Below are 19,537 nucleotides of genomic sequence, written 5' to 3'. Positions count from 1 at the left end.
ACTAATTATCGATTGTTTATTTCTTCATCAGATTATCACAAAAATGAATGAGCATTAAGGTTGAGAGTGGAAATCCAGGCACCAGTCAGTCTTGGCCTCTGGCTCATACATAGTTGTTAAATTAGCCCTAGGCTCCCGAATGCAAATATGGTAGGTGGGAGTAGGGGCTTCAGTTGCCATCGATTTGGTTGTGAAGAAGTTCATGATTTTTAATAAAAGATGTCTTATTGTGTAGCCCAGCTGGCCTGCAACTACACTCTGTAGACAAGGCTGGCCTGGAACAAAAAGATCCACCTGCCTCTGCCCTACTCAGTGCTGCGATCAAAGGCATGAGCAGTTGTAGTTATTTGTTGGTGGTTTTGTTCTTTTAAGAAACAATCTTGGTTATGTGGCTAAGGTTAGTGTCAACCTGCCTGGGCTCTAGAGAGTCTCTGCCATCTGTCTCAAGGCTGCACCGAACAAGAAGTTAATTTAATAAACAGAAGATCAAAGATGAACCCCAGCTTACAGACAGCACCTACTGGAGAACAAGCAGACCTCAGGTCAAGGCAAATCCTGTGCTTCCCAGTGGCCCATCCACCCGTCCCACACAGAATAGAGTTGCTCAGGGAAACTGACATTTGGTTTTATTGTGCCAAGGACATTACAGATGGTGGATCTTGTCAACACCTGCAGTGCACGGGTGCCCCATCTGCTGAGGCTGTTTCCACTCCCTAAATTCATATCTTGGGTAGTGGCCATGATTTCCGAACACACCCCACGTCAAGACTCCAAACAGACTAGCATTGGTGGAAGGCGAAGCAATGCAGCAAGGTCAGGGTCTCACTGTCCAAAGCCAGTCTGCCATCTGCAACTCCTGCCACTTCCCTCTGGCTCATATCCTTGGCCCTTCCAAGGAACTAGGGGCCAAAAAACAGCAGAAATTCATCTTTTTTCCTGCCCTTTATGTCCCATGGCCAGCCTGCCTAGCTCCAAACCAGAGATGCCATCCTCACAGGGCCAACGTTGCCATGTATAATGTTTTTGATTTGATTCTGTGAGATAAAGTACATTTTAATCAAGAAAATTTCATCATTGAAGGCTCAGGTTCTTCAGGTACTAGAAGGAAAATTTCCCACTTCCACTTTTCCTGTCATCATTGCTGGGAAGGGGTGATAAGTTTCTCTGATCTTTAAGGAAGGGTGAGCAGAAGACTTCCTTTGTCTGAATGTCTCTCTTCTGGGGCTGCCTGGCTGCCAGATGGTCTGCTCTGTGGGCCTCTTGCCTACCTTCCGCACCCTTTCCAGAGTCCCCTGTGGAATGCTGAGATGGTGCTGTGCAGGGGGCAATAGGGCACATCAGCTGGCAGAGACCAATGGTGGTGGCAGGGATGAGATGGATGGAGCGCATGGGTGGGCCAGCCAGAGGGAAGTGGAAAAGAAGGAAAAGAGGAAACAAAGGAAGGAAGCCAAGAGGGAAGAAAGCCAAAGAAGTCTGGGTGGCATCAAAGGGCAGGAGTGGGGGATCGGGGATGGTGTCCAGTCCCTGGGTCTCCATCAACTCTTGTCTGGGGGTGGGTCTCTGTGCACTTTGTTTTTCTTCATACTGTCTAGGTATTCCTGTTGGGACACTGCCAGCACCGATGCTAGGATCTCATCATCATCCCAATCATTCAGACCTGCTGGGCAGGAGAGAGAAGAGGACAATGATGATGGGGGGGCTCAGGCCACTTTCCCTTATTTCTGTCTGATCCCTGGCTCTGGAAAAATCTGTCCAGGTCCCAATCACTCATTGACTCCCTCAACTCTGTGAAGCCCCACTATACCCACTGTGGAGAAAATCTTTGGGGCCTGAAATTTTCCCTCATGCCTAGGACTTGGAGAGATGGCCAGGGGCTTCAAAAATCCTCTGGGCTCTCCCAACTTCCAGCTGGCCCATCCCCTAAGGAAGCTTACCAAAGGCAGAGGGGGACATCTGCTGGATGAGGGCCCGGCACTCCAGAGCAGGGTAGAGGGACACAAGAGGAGAGGTGGCCCGATCAGCCCCTGCTGAGAACTGACTGCTTGTACCTGAGGCAGATGAACAATCAGGGGTAGGGCCCACCAAGCAGAGCCTCTTAGCCCAAGCAGGCACCCTGAAAGCAAGTCACTGACCTGGTGCACAGGGTGAAGGAGGTTTGGCAAGAGCTAACACAGTGCCTGGGGAAGGGGGTTTAATGCCTAGCTCGGCATGCAGTTCAGGGTGCTCAGGTGACGAGGCTGAACTTCGTTGCCGTGGGGACCGACTAGTCCATTCCTCCAGGCCACTGGAGGCTGCTGCTGTGGCTGAACTGCATGTGGCACTGGCTTTCCGGGGCTGCAGTAGGGAAGGAAAAAGTGATAAGGACCTACACCAGCTATGACCCTCCTGTGCCAGAGTGCTTATACCCTTTCCAGAATCCTGGCTACAGCATAGCTTTAATGTATTACAGTGGACTACAGGGAAAGATTCTTAGCCACTCTCATATCCTTGCAGGCATCTGATAAAATCATATTCTTTTAAGAGATCCTGATTCCATGCCACAACCATAGATAGTACCCTCACCTGTCACTGGGACTCCCTTGGGAGCCTCCTACTCACTGATCTCCTGCTTCAACCCTGCTTTCTCTCTTAGATTTGCTCTATAATCAGTCAGGGTGACCCTGTCAAGTCCTAACTGGAATCCTTTTTCTGTTCACAGCCCTCCCATGGTTTCTGCCTCATTCAGAGCAAGAGCAAAGTCCTCTACAGAATTCACAAGCCACTATACAACCTAGCTCCACTACCCTGATCTCACCCACATTCTGTTAAACTACAGACTCTGCCTGAGTTAGACCAACGGCGGCCCTCACCCCAGGCCTTGTTCTGTCCATGTACTCAGCTAACAAATCCCCTTTTAATGGGCTTTCCTTCCCTACCTCATCTGCTGACCATCCCCACTCAGTCCTGTACCAACTGTCCATTTTTCATCCACACATATCTCCAACTAATTTATTCATTATGAGTATTTTATTTCACTTGGGCAAAACTGGGAGTAGCCTAAGGATAGGTACTTTAGCCTGCTAGGTTCACAATGTATCCCACTACAGTAGGGTATAGGACCTCCTGCTTCCTGTCATAGGCCTACAATAAATACTTGCTGAACAGATTATTCAGCTCTTGTAATCATTTAATCATTCCAAACCCGATTCCTCAGATGCCTGCCTCCCTGCTTGCTATCCTAAAACTACAACCGACCAGACCCCCCACCTCTCCTGGTCTTGCACAACCAGAATCACAGGCCTGACCAATGCCGTATCTGCCTCAACAGACAGGTTCACTGAAGATAGTGAAGGAAAGGCTTTGTATCCTCAGTACAGAACGTAGCATGCAAAGGGATTCCAAAAAAGCTGGTTTCTTTGTAGCTATCCATTGTTCCTTTGTGCTACCAGCAGTAGTGGCTGCTCTCTTCATTTCTTAAGAGCTGCTTCTTTCACTTCTTAAAATCAAGTGTTGAGAGTTCCAAGGTATGATGCCAAGACTAAAGATGAGATGAGTTATAGATGGGACTGGGAGCTTCCCTCTCTCCCAGAGGTCAAAATCTCTTATTTTATCCCTGTTAATTAGGGGCCAAAAGATAAGAAGTAACAGGTCTTGGTCAGGCCAATGACAGAGTCCATGACCCACCTGGCTGGGTCCCCGGACCTGGCGGGCCTGTTTCTCTTGATCCCTCAGCCACTGAAGGTAAGATTCTCGAGCCACCTGCTCCTCTATGGCCTCATTTGTGGCCTCCCAGTCTGTAGCTCGTTTCTTGTCTTCCAGCATTTGCTGTTCAATCCATGACTCTTCTGATGTCTTTATGGCATTCTTCATCAGGGACTGCTCTGCAAACTGCCAGGGGGGAGAGGAACAGGGATGTACGGTGATGCTCTGAATCTGGGTAAGAGCCTGAATGGACTCAGGAAGACAGGCCTACAGGCCTTAGCAAAGACAACACAGAAGTTATTTTTATAAAGCACTCCTCAGCAGATTGTGTATAGATCCATCTATAACTGAAGAGAGCAGGCTTAGATATAAGACCTGGCAATCTGAACTGCTATGGTCAGAAATATGGGCCCAAACCCAAAACACCTCAAGTGAAGCATTAAGTCTAGAGGTAAGAGGGGCTCTTTGGTCTAGGTCTTCATTTAAAGAAGCCTTATCTAGCAATGATTCAATTTCACAATGCTGAAGACTTTCTCATATATTCCCAGATAAAGCAAAGGAAAAAGATGAACAGAGAAGTACAGACATGGAGTGGAGGCAGGAATCAAGCCTATATGAGGCTGGGTATGGCTATGTGAGGGAATAAAGGGTCAGTATTGGCATCATGTAGGTGCTGCGACACTGTATGAGAGAGGGTCATGGCCTGGTCTGATCTTGAACTCACTATGAAGGCCAGGCTGGCCTGGAATTCATGGCAACCTTCCTGCTTCAGCCTCACAAGTGCTTGGATTACAGGCATGAGCTACCACATCCAGAGAGATGACTCTAATGAAATAATAGAGAACATCAAAGTATATTTCAGGGATTCAATGCAAATAGTGCTTCCTAAAGTTTTGGTTAATGTTTTGTTTTTCAAAAACAATGGCTTGGTATGCAGCTCAGGTTAGGTTTGAACTCACAATTCTCTTCCTCTGCCTCAAGAATACTATAATTACAGGCATGTACCACCATGTCCCTAGCAACATCATTTTCAAATACACTTATATAACATACATAAATGCATGTATGCTAAACAACATAATTTTCTATCATGGAGCACACCAGAAAAAATATATGTACAAGAAGGTTACATCAAGGCAATTTAAAAATAGGGCCATCTCAGTGATAATGAATGCATATAAAAATACATGGATTCAATTCCTAACACTACAAAATGACAAAAATGAAAAGTAGGTAAGCAATCTAACTATACAAGTAAAGATATAGAGATGGCAAATGGACATACATAAACAATACTCAGGCTGGGGACAAAGCTCAGTGGTATTGCATTAAAACAATGTTCAACACATTTAACAATCAAGTAAAAAAAAACACTGAGAATGGCTAAAATTCAAAAAAGTAGAAAGATGAATTGCTGGGAAAGAAGAGGAACGGAACTTTCATTCATTGTGATGGTGGACTGGAACAAATCAGGCCACTTCATACAATAGTCTAGCAGTTGCTTACAAATCACAGCATGATTTTATAATTCCGCAATCTTGCTTCCAGATATTAATACAACTAATCATAAAATTTAAGTTCCTACAAAAACCTGAACACAAGAGTTTACAGAAGCTTTGTTCATAATCATAAAAACCTGGAAGCAAGCAAGGATATCTTTCAAATAGGTGAATGATTAAACCAACAGTGTGCCTCCACAAAAGGAACAGTGATAAGAGAATAGCTAACAAGCCATGAAAAACCATGGAAGAACCTTAATGCATATTGCTACCTGAAAGTAGCATTTTAAAAAGCCTACATACTTATGATTGCCTATTTCTGAAATAGGCAAAACCAGTCAATAAAGATCAGTGGTTGCAGGAGAAAGAGTGGGGAACCTTCCGGGGCTGAAACTAGCTGAATGCCTAAGATAGAAGCACCGTATTGTTATGCATCTGTCAAAACCCAAGGAACTTTACAAAACAAAGATTAATCCTTAATGTATGCTAATCGCTTTTTAAAGATTAGTTAAGAAGTAAGGCCCCTAGTGACAAAACCACCTAAATGAATTACAAATGTATGCAAAGACAAGCAGGTGGTGGCCTCAGGCACTTAGAAAATGAATAGAATCAGTAACACTAAACATAAAAAGAACTGTGGATATCACCGGACTCCAGGGGGTCCAGTTAATGAGTCTACCCCAGCTTATACGTAAATAGCAGTCATGTAAATGAATGCTGGGTGGTGGGGAAGTTTTCTAAACTTTAAAGTGAAAATTTACTCAGGAAAAAGAAAATTTACTCAAGAAAAAGGCTAGAATGGAGCAAATGGTCAAGGGATTTAAACTAGAGACATCAGTAATAACCCTAAGCTTACATTAACATAAATTCAGGAAGACTGACATAATTCCCATTCCTTAAGTGTGCCTTCCTTCCTAACACTACAGCAGTCAAAATTCCTATGACTTCTGCCAGACGATCAATATCAACAGTCATGACCATATTCCTAATACATATTCTTGATATCTGTGTTCTTCTGCCCGAACCCAAAATAAAAGTTAAAATCATTAGAACAACGCTGAAAAAAGAATTTCCTTGTAATACTTTTGAGAAAAAAGAATTTCCCTGCAATACTTTTTAACAGTTCTCCTTAAAATTTTTGAGGTCATCAAAACAAGAGGAAGGAATGAGGCAGAAACTTCAGGCTAGTAGGAATGTCTTAATACTGGTTCACACATGTTAGCAAAAGCACAAGAGTATCTGTTCCTTGGGAAGAGACTAGATGGAAACTGTATACTGAGAAAACTAGTCTCAAGGAGTAAGGGCCCTTGTGCCAAGCCTGATGAACATAGAGAACTGAGTTGTTTATATACCTCCACATATCCCTCCCCCAAATAAATGCAAAATAATATCGAACAATTAAGTCTATTGATTAGAGAAAGTTTTAAACATTCAGATTCTTAAAGAAAAAAGAAATAAACAGTCAAGCCAGTAAAAGTTACAGATGAATCTTAAATGATATTAAGTAGAAAAAAATTCATTCTGGAATAGCTACATACAGGCAGTGAAATTCCCATTATATGACATTCTAGAAAAAGTATAATTGTGGAGTGGGTCACCAGATCAAAACAAAAACAGTCAAATTCTTTAGAATTTGTTAAAGTCACAAGAAGTCAAAGGGGACAATTAAATGTGAGAGAATCCTGAAAGAGAAAAGGTTCACCAAGAAGAAACCGAGGAAATGTATTCTTAATGGATCCATACTGATTTGTCAATGACAACAAATGTACTATGTTCATGTTAATCATAGTGGGGCATATGGAAATGCTAATATTCTCACAATCATTCTGCAAATCTAAAACTTTTCTAAAATTTAATACAAAACAAAAAACAAAAAAATACAAAGGACCTCCCCCCAAGGTTGAAGGGTATGTTGATACTGTTTCTTAAGATTAGGCAGGACCACCATCTGTTTGTAGGAAGTGAAACCTGAATAGAAGACTTCAAAACCCTCAGGAGGGGGTGAAGGAAAGATAGAGAAGAGGGAGGAGAGGGGGTGGGGAGGAGAGGAAATGGGGTAAGGAGTAGGATAAAGAGCCTAGGAGGAAGGAAAGAGGGAGGATCAGAGGACATGATGAAAGGGGTGTGGATGGAGCAGGGAAGATGGAGAGGAGAGAGACTGTGAGACTATGAGAATGAATGATTATCTGCCAGTGGATGCTGGGCAAATGAACTGCAATCTTCTCACACCTATTAGGTCTTGGGCCTATGGGAAGTACTTTCAGTATAGACCCAAGCTATACAATCTGCCCATAGGGCCCATTTCCAATAAGATGTGGGTCAGTGCTACATTCCAAGTCTGTGACCCCAATTGTAACTGCTCTGAAGTTGGAGAAGATCTGTGTGGAAGCTTGGATATCCAGTCCAAGGTCTGGTTTACTGTTTCAAATTGAGCTCTATATCCTAAAAGGTCACACTCTCAAGAAGCATGAATGAACCAGTTCATGGACAGGCAAATCAAAAGCCACAGAATGAGTTCTGATCAGCAGTAACTCACTAATTTTATATACAGAGATGAAACTTGGGGGGACATATTTTATGGGCTGAGGGCAGAGCCAATGATCCATATCTAGTAAATACCTGGGACACAGGGACCCACTTACCCCTGGTTTAAATGATGGAAGGCCCAGCCCCACACCAATAGTGGCCTTGTTAGGATTCACCACTGAATTATAGTGGATATTCCGGTGGTAGCTGACACGGATGGGTTCATCTTCATTTTGATGGATCCCATGGAATGTGTTGATAGGTTCTGCAGAGAAAGAGAAGGAGGGAGCATCCACAGGGGCCCAGTATGGTTGGCTCTGATGAGGAACCATTAGTCCCTCACCTACCCACTACAGAAGTACCTGTGCTATATTGATACACCTCCACAGGACGGTTGTACATCTCTGCCATAGCCTGCATTTCAATGTGGTTGCCATGGCAGTTGTTTTTCCGCTTCCGATTGATATAGGTGGTGAAGTCTTCTGTGACATAGTTGGAGAAGTAATCGGCATTCTTCATCTGTGGAACAGATTGGAAAATTAAGGTTTGTGTGCAAGGGGGGGTCCCCCTACCCTCCTGCTGCCCCAAGGCCTCCCTTGGATCTCACCAGATAGTCCATGCAATGCTTTCGTACAACCTCATGCATGTCCTGGTCTCCATACACCTGGTCAGCTGGGGGTGTGGGGACAAAACAAAGGAGAGGATGGGGTCAGACCTGTCACCACCAGAGCTCTGAGTCACAGAGTCATAGAACATCATTAGGGAGAAGATGGGCTGAAGGACTTGGGAAACTCCCTTTTCTACACCAAGGCCCACAGATTTCATTTGTGTTGTAATAGAGTGGTGGTAAATAACAAGCAAGGGCTGAAAACATGCTTAACATGCACACCCTAGCCAGGTGTAGTGGTGTATGTCTATCATCCCAGCCCTCAGGATGTGGAAGTGGGATACCAGAAGATTATCTCCATCTATCTCCAGCTATAATATGAGTTCAAGGCCAGGCTAGGCTACATGAGACCCTGTCTAAAAAAAATAAAAAGTAGCAAAGTTGTACAATCTTGAAGAGTGAAAGAGTATAGGGTATAGAGGTAAGTAAGAGTAATATAGTCAAGGCCCAGTGGATAAAAGCACTGGGGTATAATCCAAGACTCACACAGTTGAAGGAGAGAACCAAATTGCTCCCTTAGTTGTCCTCTGACCTCTACATGTGACCATCCCAATCTCCATACCCATTAATAAAAATGAAACAACAAAAAGTTTTTTAAGTTGGGCACAGTGGTGTATGTCTTTAATCCCAGCAGTCTGGAGGCCAGCCTGGTCTACAAAGTGAGCTCCAGGACATCCAGCGCTAAACAGAGAAACCCTGTCTCAGTGGGGGTAAAAAGAGAGCAGTATATACCTAAAATAAAAGCTGAGTCAAGAGAATTGCCAAGTTCAAAGCCTAGATCACCTGAGATCTAGGGAGACTCCATTTCAAACCAAACCAAACCCTACATTCAGTACCTACCACCACAAAAAAAAAAAAATGGAATTTTTTTTTTGAGATAGGGTTTCAGTGTGTAGCTCTGACTGGTCTGGTACTTGATATGGAGACCAGGATGGCCTCAATCTCAAGAGTTCTGCCAGCCTCTGCCTTCTGAGTGATGGGATTAAAGACATAAGCTACCATCATGATTAGAATCTTTTCCTTTCCTTTCCCTTTCTCCCTCCCTCTCACCCCCCACCTTCTTTCCCAAAGTAGCCCTGGCTATCCTGGAACTCATCCTGTAAACCAGGCTGACATAGAACTCAGAGATCTACCAGTCTCTGCCTCCTAGTGCTGGGATTGAAGAAGTGCGCCACCACATGTGGCTATGATTAGAATCTTAACACTGAAGGGAAGGAAAACACTTTAAGGTCTGCCAAATAGTAACTAGTGAGGTAAATAGCTAGAGACAAATGACTCTCTGGGTTTCCTATGCCTCCTCTGTGAAGTGGAAAACAAACAGGTGTGACATGACAGGTTTCTTGTGGACAATATGGACAGTATGTGTAAAGTGGTAAAACCCCTCTATCATCCAATTCAAAGGTGTACACAGACTGATTACACAAAGCCTCCACTGAAAGTAAGGGGCAGCTCATACCTAAGCCCACCGGCAGCTCAGGACTTGATGTAGTAAAAGAAATTGAGTACAGTTTGCTGAGCAGTCATATAGGCTGAGGCACAGGAAGCAGGAGTTTCTTAATTAATGTGGGCTTGAGGATTAAGCAAACCTGACTTTCACTGGCTGCCTTGAAAAGGGAATTTCCCTGTGTTTCCCCAGAGATACACTGCTCTAATGGGATCCCCCTGGGGCACAGGGGCAGGGGATACTAGGAATGGGAACGTGCCCACCAAGGAAGCCTGCCACTCTCCTTCTCTGAAGACTTGCCAGAAGGTCTTCACTGCCCAGTGATCCCCTCCATGAGGGCTCTGTGTGATATAGGAATCAAAGGCTGCACTGAGAGAGAAAGTGGGCAGCTCCAGCCTCAAGTCATCCCAGAGGTGACGATACCTGAAGGGTGGAGGAGAAGGGGCTGTGAAGGCAGGAAGGGGTAGCCCCTTCACCGATGTAAACAAGGATGTGGCTTCTGTGGCCACACTCCCCCCTAAGTACTTCCAGTAAGTCACATGTCCTGCATACAAGCTGGGGGTGGGGTGGGGGGCTGCTGCTGCCTTTCTTAGAAGCCAGGACCACAGAGGCTGCTGTGGCTGCCTAGGGTGCTGAAGGAGCTATTTTTGTAGGCTCAGCTTGGAGGCAGTGCAGTCTGCAGCTGCCATAAACAGGAACTAAGATAGGAGAGAAAGGGTTAAATAGGGGTGCGCTATCAGGCTCACAGAGCTGGGCTGAGTTAATGGGAAACAAGTATCTCCTACAGAAGGTAACTTATAGGCCTGGGATTTCTATTTGTCAGAGCTAGATGCCAGATTTGGGAAATGGGGATCCTTTATCTTGCCTTGGTCTGGTGAAAGTCCATGCCACTTTTTAGCTGTGTGGCACTAGACAAGGCCTTTTATCTCTGAGTTCAAATGCCCTCATCCATAAAGTGGGGACAGTAACTCTTCTCCACTTAAAACGGTATTGTAAAGACTATAGAGGAGAGAGAGATAGAAATATCTCTATTATCTATGGTTCAATACGGCATACTAGTTTCAATCGTCAGTATGAGGATGGGACTACAAGACATTTGTCAAGTACCTAAAGCATAAACAGTAGTCAAAAACAGGCACTCCAGGCCAGGAATGCTGGCACATGCCTTTACTCCCTGCATTCAGAAGGAAGAAGCAGTAAGATTTCTGTGAGTTCAAGGACAGCCTAGTCTACATAGAGAGTTCCAGGACAAGGACAGCTAGAGCTATATAGAGACCCTGTCACAAACACAACAAAACAAACAAAACCAGACAATCCATTTATCATGAGGACAACAACTCCTATCATCTTGCTAGCTACCCAGTAGTCAGCCGGAGTGCTGAAAGAATTGCTTCTTAAGCCCTTCCTCATTTCTGTTGCACTTCCTCCACCAGAGGAAAGCCCCAAATGCAGAAAGGAGGGCTACCCCTCCTATTACAAGCACTGCTAGTTCTTTTTACAGAATTCAATGGTCCAAACGCTGACCTTCTGTGCCTTTGCTCAAAACTCTACCAACCAAATTCCTTGGGTCCTTAAGTACAGGCAAGTTATACTTATCAGGGCTCACAGAGAAATCTTAATAATAATAATATATGGATCTCTAGATCAAGGAAATACAAACAGTACTTTCTCACCAAGAGAAAAAAACCCCTTCAATGTAATAGGTAAAGCATATCATAAGTTAATATGAATTAGCTTTTCTAATTTTCCTAACTCTGTCACTTCAATCCTTAGGAAAATTTTTCCTCCTCCCAGGTTAGCATGTGGGAATTAGGATTCAATTGGGGGGGGGGCGCAAGGTGGGAGAAAGAGTGGTCCATTGGACAACCCACAAATACAGGGGGAATTCAGAGAAAATGTTTTGAAAGAAACTGAAACTCCTCCTCTTGCTAACACCGCACTTGGCCATATGCACCTGTTTTTTCCCAAGGTCCAGTTGGAAGGGGATCCCCCGCTATATTCCACCTCTGTTCCCTTTCTAAGTAGGGCTCACAGATTCTCAGCACATTACTATCATTAGTTTTACTACGACTTTTAAAAAAACTCATTTGGGGCTAGAGAGATGGCTCAGCGGTTAAGAGCACTGACTGCTCTTCCGAAGGTCCTAAGTTCAATTCCCAGCAACCACATGGTGGTTCACAAACATCCGTAATGAGATCTGACTCCTTCTGGTATGTCTGAAGACAGCTACCGTGTACTTACATATAATAATAATAAATAAAATCTAAAAAACAAAAAACAAAAAACAAAAAACAAAAACCCCAACTCATTTGATCCTCACCCCAAAACAAAAAGAACAAAGTTATATGAGCCAGGGGGTAGGGGGAAGCACTGATACAGAAGTATCACAGCTGGCTCAAGATCACATACTTATCACATACTTGGCACCAAAGGTAGAAAGGAGTCAACAAGTGGTCCCAAGTGACATTCCTCCACCCCACCTCATCCCTCACAGCCACCTTATTTTCCTAGGGTTAGGCCTGATTCTTTTTACTTCAGTTTCCCTGCTAATCCACAAGGAATCAGTTGGATCAAGGGAAAGGCCTGGGACAGAGCAAAGATAACAAGTATCTGGCTGCACACTTCCCTAGAGTCAACATCAACCTTCCTCCCCATGCACCACACTACTGAACATACAAAGATACAAGGAAGTGCATATATGTTCCCACATGCATCCAGTAGAGCCTACAAAAGACTGAAACCTTTGAAACTAAATACCCACATGACCAGTTTCACAACACAGAACCACAGCATACAGTGAGTACATGCCCTTGTCAACAATCAAGAAAAACTTAACACTAGACAAGAAGCTGTGCACACCTAGGAACTTATACTACTTCCTTCTCAGCCTTTGCTAGGGATAGGTGGGAGAGGAATGACCAACACTTCTAGCAAATTTGTTTCATCTTTCTCCTCTGATGTATGGGAAAGTCCTCCCTCCTCAGACTCCCTAAAATGTAACCTGCATTTGCCCATACGTACAAGAACTAAGATAAAGATTACTTTTTCCTCTCTTTCCCCTACAAAGATTATTTTACTGTATGTGCACATGAGTTTTGCTTACATGTACATGTGTGCTGCATGCATACCTGATGCCCAAACAGGAGAGGGCATTGGACCCTCTGGAACTAGTGTTAAGGAAAGTTATGAGCCACTGTGAGTACTGGGAACCCAACCTAGGGTCCTCTGGAAGTGCAGCAAGTGCTCTTAACTACTGAGCCCTCTCTCTAGCTCTACTTCTTTTCTTTTTTATTCTTTTATTGTTACATTTATCTATTTTGCACATCTGCATGCCCCAGCACATGTAGAGGTCAGAGGGTAACCTGTGAGACTTTGTTCTTTCCTCCCATTCCTTGAGTCCTAAGGACTGAACTCAGGTTGCCAGGCTCAGCAACAAGCACCTTTACTGGCTGAACCGTTTATTTCCTTTTACTGGCTCAAGTCCACACTATTTCTAAAGGGCTATAAATAAAAAGTCTTCTCTTGCTTTGGAGGGACCTGGGAACTATCTACTCCTCAGGTTGCTACCTACCATTAAGTTCTGCTAAAGACAGAAAGGCAAACTTCAGGGCTATGCAGATGGCTCAAGAGGTAAAGGCACCTGCTGCCAAGACTGACACTAGAGTTCCATCCCTAAAACCTACAGGGTGTAAGGAGGAAGGAGAGAACAGACTCCTGCAAGTTTTCCTCTAACCTCCATAGACACATACTATGGTGCACACACACGCACACACATACATGTTTAATAAAGAAAGGAAGCTTGGTTTTTGTGGAGAACCTAAAAGCAAAGCACACGAACGTGGGTAGACAGCCACAGCTGCAAGGGAAACAGCAACCTAGTCTGCTCTCCACTGAACTCATGCTCTTGTGGGAACCCTGGCTTCAGTGAGGAAGCAGCAGGCAGGAAAAGGCACTACCCACCTATCAAGTAGCCATGCCATGACAAGGTATATACACCCAACTGTCCCACTGGGCACAGACTATGGGCAAGACACATGACCTCAGACCTCTGGGGGATCCCCTGTCCCACCCTCCTACCAATCTGAGATATAAGTTTTTCTGTTTGAGGATTCCCCTGGCAAAAATGGGAAAACACAAATGATCCTGAGCAAAGAGATGTCAAAGAAGGCAAGTATACAAGAAATAGAACACACAGTGGTGGCGCACGCCTTTAATCCCAGCACTTGGGAGGCAGAAGCAGGCGGATTTCTGAGTTCAAGGCCAGCTTGGTCTACAGAGTGAGTTCCAGGACAGCCAGGGCTATAGAGAGAAACTGTTTCGAAAAAAAAACAAAACAAACAAACAAAAAAAAAGAAAATCTGTCAAACAAGAAAGCACAGTAGCAATATGTCTGTAATCCTAATACTCAGGAGGTTAAGACATGAAGATTATCACAAGCTCAAGGTACAAGGGCACCTGGTCTGCCTAGAGAGTTCCTAGAGTAATACCCTATCTCAAAAACCAAAGAACAATACAAAGCAAAATTTTAAAAATGATCTAAGAGCTATCCTTTCCAGTTCTGATGATCCATGTTCCAAGACCAAAACAACCAGAAGTGGGCCTGGCTAATACTTCTGGGCTATAACACAGCCCTAGCTACTCTCTTCTGAAGCCCAAGCAGATACAACTATGTGGCTTCTACTTGGCCCAGAGGCCAGCACCACTGCCATGGCCATAGCTAGACATTTCTGCTGAGTCAAAGTCAAGTGGAGGGAAAGGGAGTGAGGCTCATATTTCTAGGTTATCTGAGCACAGCAGGGACTGGGTGGGCCACAGGATACCCACACCTCTACCCAAGAGATCACTGATGCTCATAAATCTCGAGGAGGAGGAACCAGAGAGAAATGGATACAAACAATTGATACTGATTCAAAAGTGCTGTCTGGATGTCAGAGGCAAGACAAAGGACAGAAAACCACCTGCATTGGACCCTCAACAATGGAAGAATAAATGCTTCTAGCTGGAACAAGGAAAATCTAGAGAGGTCAAAGAACGGACAAACTAAGAAACTAGGACAATTATTCTGATGCATGACCCTTTAATATAGTTGTGCTACTTCACAACTGTAATTTTGCTGTTATTACTTATAATGTAAATATTTGTTTTCCAATAGTCTTAGGCAAAAGTGGTTGTATGACCCCAAAGAGGGTTGCAAGCCACAGGTTAAAAACCACTGAGCTAGGGGCTCCTAGGATCATCCTCTGTGAAAACTCTACCACTGTCACTTCCCCTTCAATCCTTGGCAATGTTGAGCATCAAATCCAGGGTCCCCTGAATGCTAGACAAGAGCTCCACTACTGAGCTAACTTTCTGCCCTTCTTTTCAGAACTTTAGCCGATTCTATTTCATGGCATAATGATCCAAAAATTTTAGGAGAGCTTAAAGCACCCAGCAGGATGTGTAGCAGCACACAGCAAGCTCAGAGAAACAACAAAGTATAATGTATGTGTACAACCCACTCAATTCCAGCTCTCAGTTACATGTTCCCTCTATTAGTCAATACATGGTAAAAAGTTAATGCTTGCAGGCCTTTGTAGAAAGAGTGAGGTGATGGCCATCTGTCCCTGTATAAGCTAGGCTAGAAACAGGGGGACAGCGGAAAGCCTGGGGACAAAGTCCCCTTGCCCAGCACGGGTTGTGTACTCTGCACCAGGGAAACCTCTAGAGGAGGCCTAGAGACCAGGGGCCACGTACTTCAGGGGAGAGCCCATAGGACTTGAGGTTTTACAGAGAAAAGCTGAGGGCAGCCCAGTCAGGGGAAATGTGTAGCCATAGTGCTGATAAGGAAAGGCCTTAAACCTGCTGTGGTCAGCTCTTCCTGTATGTTTGGGCCCCTTACTGGAAGGCCCCTAATGGGGGGGGTGGTAACTAAACAGACACACGCATACAAAAACTGCTCTTGATGTGGGTTACTATTCACACCAGGTGCTCAATAGCTCCAATCTGCCTCAGTGAACATTTGAGCCCAGATGTCCAACAGCAATCTTGCTTCTTCTAACATCCATCCTGAGGTTAATATGGAACCCAGAAACCAACAGGTCCTCGCCTTTTCATTCTCTGCTTTCCTTTTATCCCTAAGATACTTCCAAACCCAGGTCTTTCTCAGGGAGAACGGGACATCAAGGCAGATGGGTAGAAGGGTAGGAATTTTTTTTCCAAAGCAACAGAAACCATTACCTGAATAGCTTCTGCTTGGTAGAAGGGGTAAGTGGTCCTTTGTCCCACCCACTCCACAAATATTTGTAGCTCTGAGAGACAACTGAGAAGAGCAGCCAGGCTTTACTAATGCTACTGTTCCATGATGACCTACTATATATCAAGCATTAAAGGGATTTACCAAAGTAAATTAAACCACATAACAAAACAACATAACTATCAGGACAGTGGGAAAGAGGGTCCAGAAAGAAGAGTCACTTACTCAGGACCAACCAGCTTATAACAAACATGCCGGTCACCCAGAAACCAAGAACAGACCTAGAAAGAACTGATGGAGCCCTGGGGAGCACCACCATTTCATGGAAGGGGAAACAGCCTAAGAGCCACAGAAGTTATAGACTGGGACTAGAACTAAAAGCCACATGTTCTGATTCCCAGTTCAAAGATGTCAGGGAACAATTTTTCTTCGAAGATAGCAGAACCACTGGTACGGGAGGAGAGAACAGGTCATACTCTAGTCTCCCTTCATGTCAGTTTGGGATTTCACAACTACTTGTTTGGCCAAAAATTAATAGCCACAAGGGACTCAAAGACCTAGCTCAGGCTTAGCTGTCAGTATCAAGAAATTACTAATTCTAGACTAGCACAGTAGCATATGCCTTCAACCCCAGCAAAGGCAGGTGATCTCTGAGAATTTGAGGCCAACCTGGTTTACATAGAAAGTTGCAGAACAGCCAGGACTAACAGAATCTCAAAAAAATTTACCAATTCTTAGCTGTGCATAGTGACTCACATCTATAATTTCAGCTCTTAAGAGGCTGAAGAAGGATTATTCCAAGTTCCAGGCTAGCCTGGGCTAGAGAATGAGACTCTGTCTCAGAAAAGAAAAAAAATTGCTAGGTATGACAGCAGCACTAAAATGAGAGAATATAATACAGATGTATCTGTTAAAGAAGCATAGAGATATATTTATGAGTGAAATGATAATACAGTGCAGTTAATAAAGTAAGGCTATCCATGTGTTAATCACTTTGTGAAGCTACGTCCCCAAATCTGAAAGAGTTCACTATTTTCTCTACTTTTGTGCAAGTTAAAAGACAAATAAAACTCTAATATAGAAATTTGTAAAGATCTAGATTTTTTTTTTTTAGACAAGACAAATATAGCATTGGCTGTCATAGAACCTGCAATGTAGACCAGGCTGTCCTTGAACTCAAAGAAATCCAACCTGCTTTTGCCTCCTGAATGCTGGGGCTAAAGGTGTGCTTCACTATGCCCGATTTTACACACACAAGCATAAACACAGGCACTAAATAGACACCATCCACAATACACCATACCAGAGAAATCTCTGGGTACAAACTCATACATACAAAAGTGACAATACGATACAGTTAATCCACATATAAAATCCTGACTCTATGTACTTTTGTATAACCCTGGACAAGTCACTCTCCATTTCTGAGACATTTTTCAGTCCCACATTCACCTAGACTTGGAGATGATAAAAGGGTTTCTACACCAGGTGGTGGTGGTGCACACCTTTAATCCCAGTACTCAGAAGGCACGGGCAGGCAGATCTCTAAGTTCAAGTACAGCCTGGTCTACAGAGCAAATTCCAGGACAACCAGGGAAGGCTACACAGACTTGAAAAACAAAACAAAAAAGAAAAACTAACCAACCAACCAATTACATAACTGACTGAATAACTAAATGGGTTTCCTGGAGTCTTGGCAGAGCAGTATGTCAATAGTGATGTCCCTTTATCACTAACTACTATTGCTGTTATCGTTACTCACTTAACACAATCCAAGACCAGAGGCTAAACGTTACCATGAGCTCTAAGCCTGTTTATCCTAAAATATCAAGCAGTTACCTCTGCCTCAATCATGTCTCTAGGACTGCTACTGACTACTAGGACACAGCTCAGAAGCCTTAAGCCCCTCAGCCCTCAGAACGAAGGCAGAGACTCACCTACAGCCCGGAATAGACACGCACCATCCTCCTTCATCTGTTTGATGATGAAGCCTTTCTTGTCCCGCAAGGCCTTTTCAAACCAGTGCTCCTGCTGGAGGAAACAGGAGGAAGATCAGCAACAGGGAAGCCCATACCCTTTCTCCAGAGTCCTGCCTTCAAGTTCCTGAGAGGACCAGATGATTAGCCAAAAAGATAATGGGAAATTCACAGCCCTTCTTGACTACTCTGTGGCCACAAAGCAGGAATGGACAAGAACAAGACTTAATCCCAGAGAGGCCCCAGATTCCCTAAAACAGAAACTTCATCTGCTTTCAGATCCCCTGATCTCAATCTTTCAAGACCTGGCCCAGGCAACCAGGGACCTAGACCTCATAAGTGCCTATATGGAGAATGTGGTACTCTATCAAGAAGTTTCCCCCTGGAAAGATGCTGAAGAGAGTAATTAACTAGAACTCAGATCTTGAGCCTATGAACACGGGAAATTCTTAAGATATTGTGTAAGGCAGAAAATGAGCCAAATATGACTCAAGTATGTCTAAACACATGTATATATACATTAACAAGTCTCTCTACATATGAATACAAATATATCACAAGATTGAAAAAAAAGTAGACAATAAAATATAATCCCTAGGGGCTGCAGAGATGGCTCAGCAGTTAAAAGCACTGACTACTCTTCCAGAGGTTCTGAGTTCAATTCCCAGCAACCATGTGGTGGCTCATAATCATCTGTAATGGGATCCGATGCCCTCTTCTAATGAGTCTGAAGACAGTGATGGTGTATTCAGCATACACAAGATGCTGAATAAAATCTTTTATAAATAAAATCTTTTATCCCTAAGTATTAATGCTACAGATGATTTTATTAGCCTTTCCCAATAAAGATACACAATTCATTATCAGAAATTCCAAATCTCTAAATGTTTGGATCAGCAAAAGACTTGAAAAAATACAGAAAACTCAAAGTCTTCATCTAATTCATGTCCCATCATAATCTGAATAGAATATACCAAATACCCTACTTGAGGGTGAAGGCTCAACATTTTCACGCAGAAACATTTAGCCACTTGATCATGAGATGCTGCTTCAGCCTTTGTTAAAGTATTATATAATACAAAGTATAAACACCAAGAAACTTTGAAATTCTGAATAGTTTCTAAATTTCAAATTACATTTGATTCCAAAGTGTTTGGTTAATAAACACATACAAACTCATACTTCTAGATTAAATAATAATAATAATGACCTTGACAGCATAAAACATTTCCATTTCAAAACCAAGCAGATCTTTCTCAGGCACCTCACGCCCTCTGCTGGTTGCCAGAAGCAGACAGCTTGACCTAGCACCACAGCTGCACTATAAAATAGGAAGCCCTGTTCCTAGGGGACATTACCCTACCTAGGAACTCAAAGGCTCTCTGCTAAAGATGACCACAAAGGGCCATTTTTGTACCCCACTACAGGAAATGGATAGAATCCATCTCCTCGAAAAAACAGAGTAGGCATAGTGCCTGGAGATCTAAATCCCTGGGTTTTTTTTTTTTTTTG

The 19,537-nt window shown here is 43.7% G+C and overlaps 1 protein-coding gene across 8 annotated transcripts in view; it reads right to left on the bottom strand.

Moving 5' to 3' along the window:
* Positions 1 to 604: 604 nt before the first annotated feature.
* Otud5 (OTU deubiquitinase 5) overlaps positions 605 to 19,537 on the bottom strand; it is a 31,777-nt gene continuing 12,844 nt past the window's right edge. For 2 of the 8 annotated variants that reach the window (XM_031390643.1, XM_031390926.1), the window contains 8 exons: positions 17,987 to 18,077; positions 8,314 to 8,378; positions 8,069 to 8,225; positions 7,823 to 7,971; positions 3,664 to 3,867; positions 2,133 to 2,334; positions 1,935 to 2,048; positions 605 to 1,660 (listed from right to left, as the gene is read on the bottom strand). In XM_031390643.1, coding sequence (XP_031246503.1) covers positions 1,536 to 1,660; positions 1,935 to 2,048; positions 2,133 to 2,334; positions 3,664 to 3,867; positions 7,823 to 7,971; positions 8,069 to 8,225; positions 8,314 to 8,378; positions 17,987 to 18,077 — 1,107 coding nt within the window. In that variant the 3' untranslated portion in view covers positions 605 to 1,535. Of the gene's footprint in view, positions 1,661 to 1,934; positions 2,049 to 2,132; positions 2,335 to 3,663; positions 3,868 to 7,822; positions 7,972 to 8,068; positions 8,226 to 8,313; positions 8,379 to 17,986; positions 18,081 to 19,537 lie in introns of all 8 variants that reach the window. The other 6 variants (XM_031390469.1, XM_031390825.1, XM_031390562.1 and 3 more) reach the window with 4 other exon arrangements.

This window comes from Mastomys coucha, chromosome X (genome assembly GCF_008632895.1).
Source record: "Mastomys coucha isolate ucsf_1 chromosome X, UCSF_Mcou_1, whole genome shotgun sequence".
In the NCBI taxonomy this organism is placed as follows: domain Eukaryota; kingdom Metazoa; phylum Chordata; class Mammalia; order Rodentia; family Muridae; genus Mastomys; species Mastomys coucha.
The sequence above is the reverse complement of the archived record's forward strand: the minus strand, read 5'-3'. Positions and strand labels throughout refer to the sequence as shown.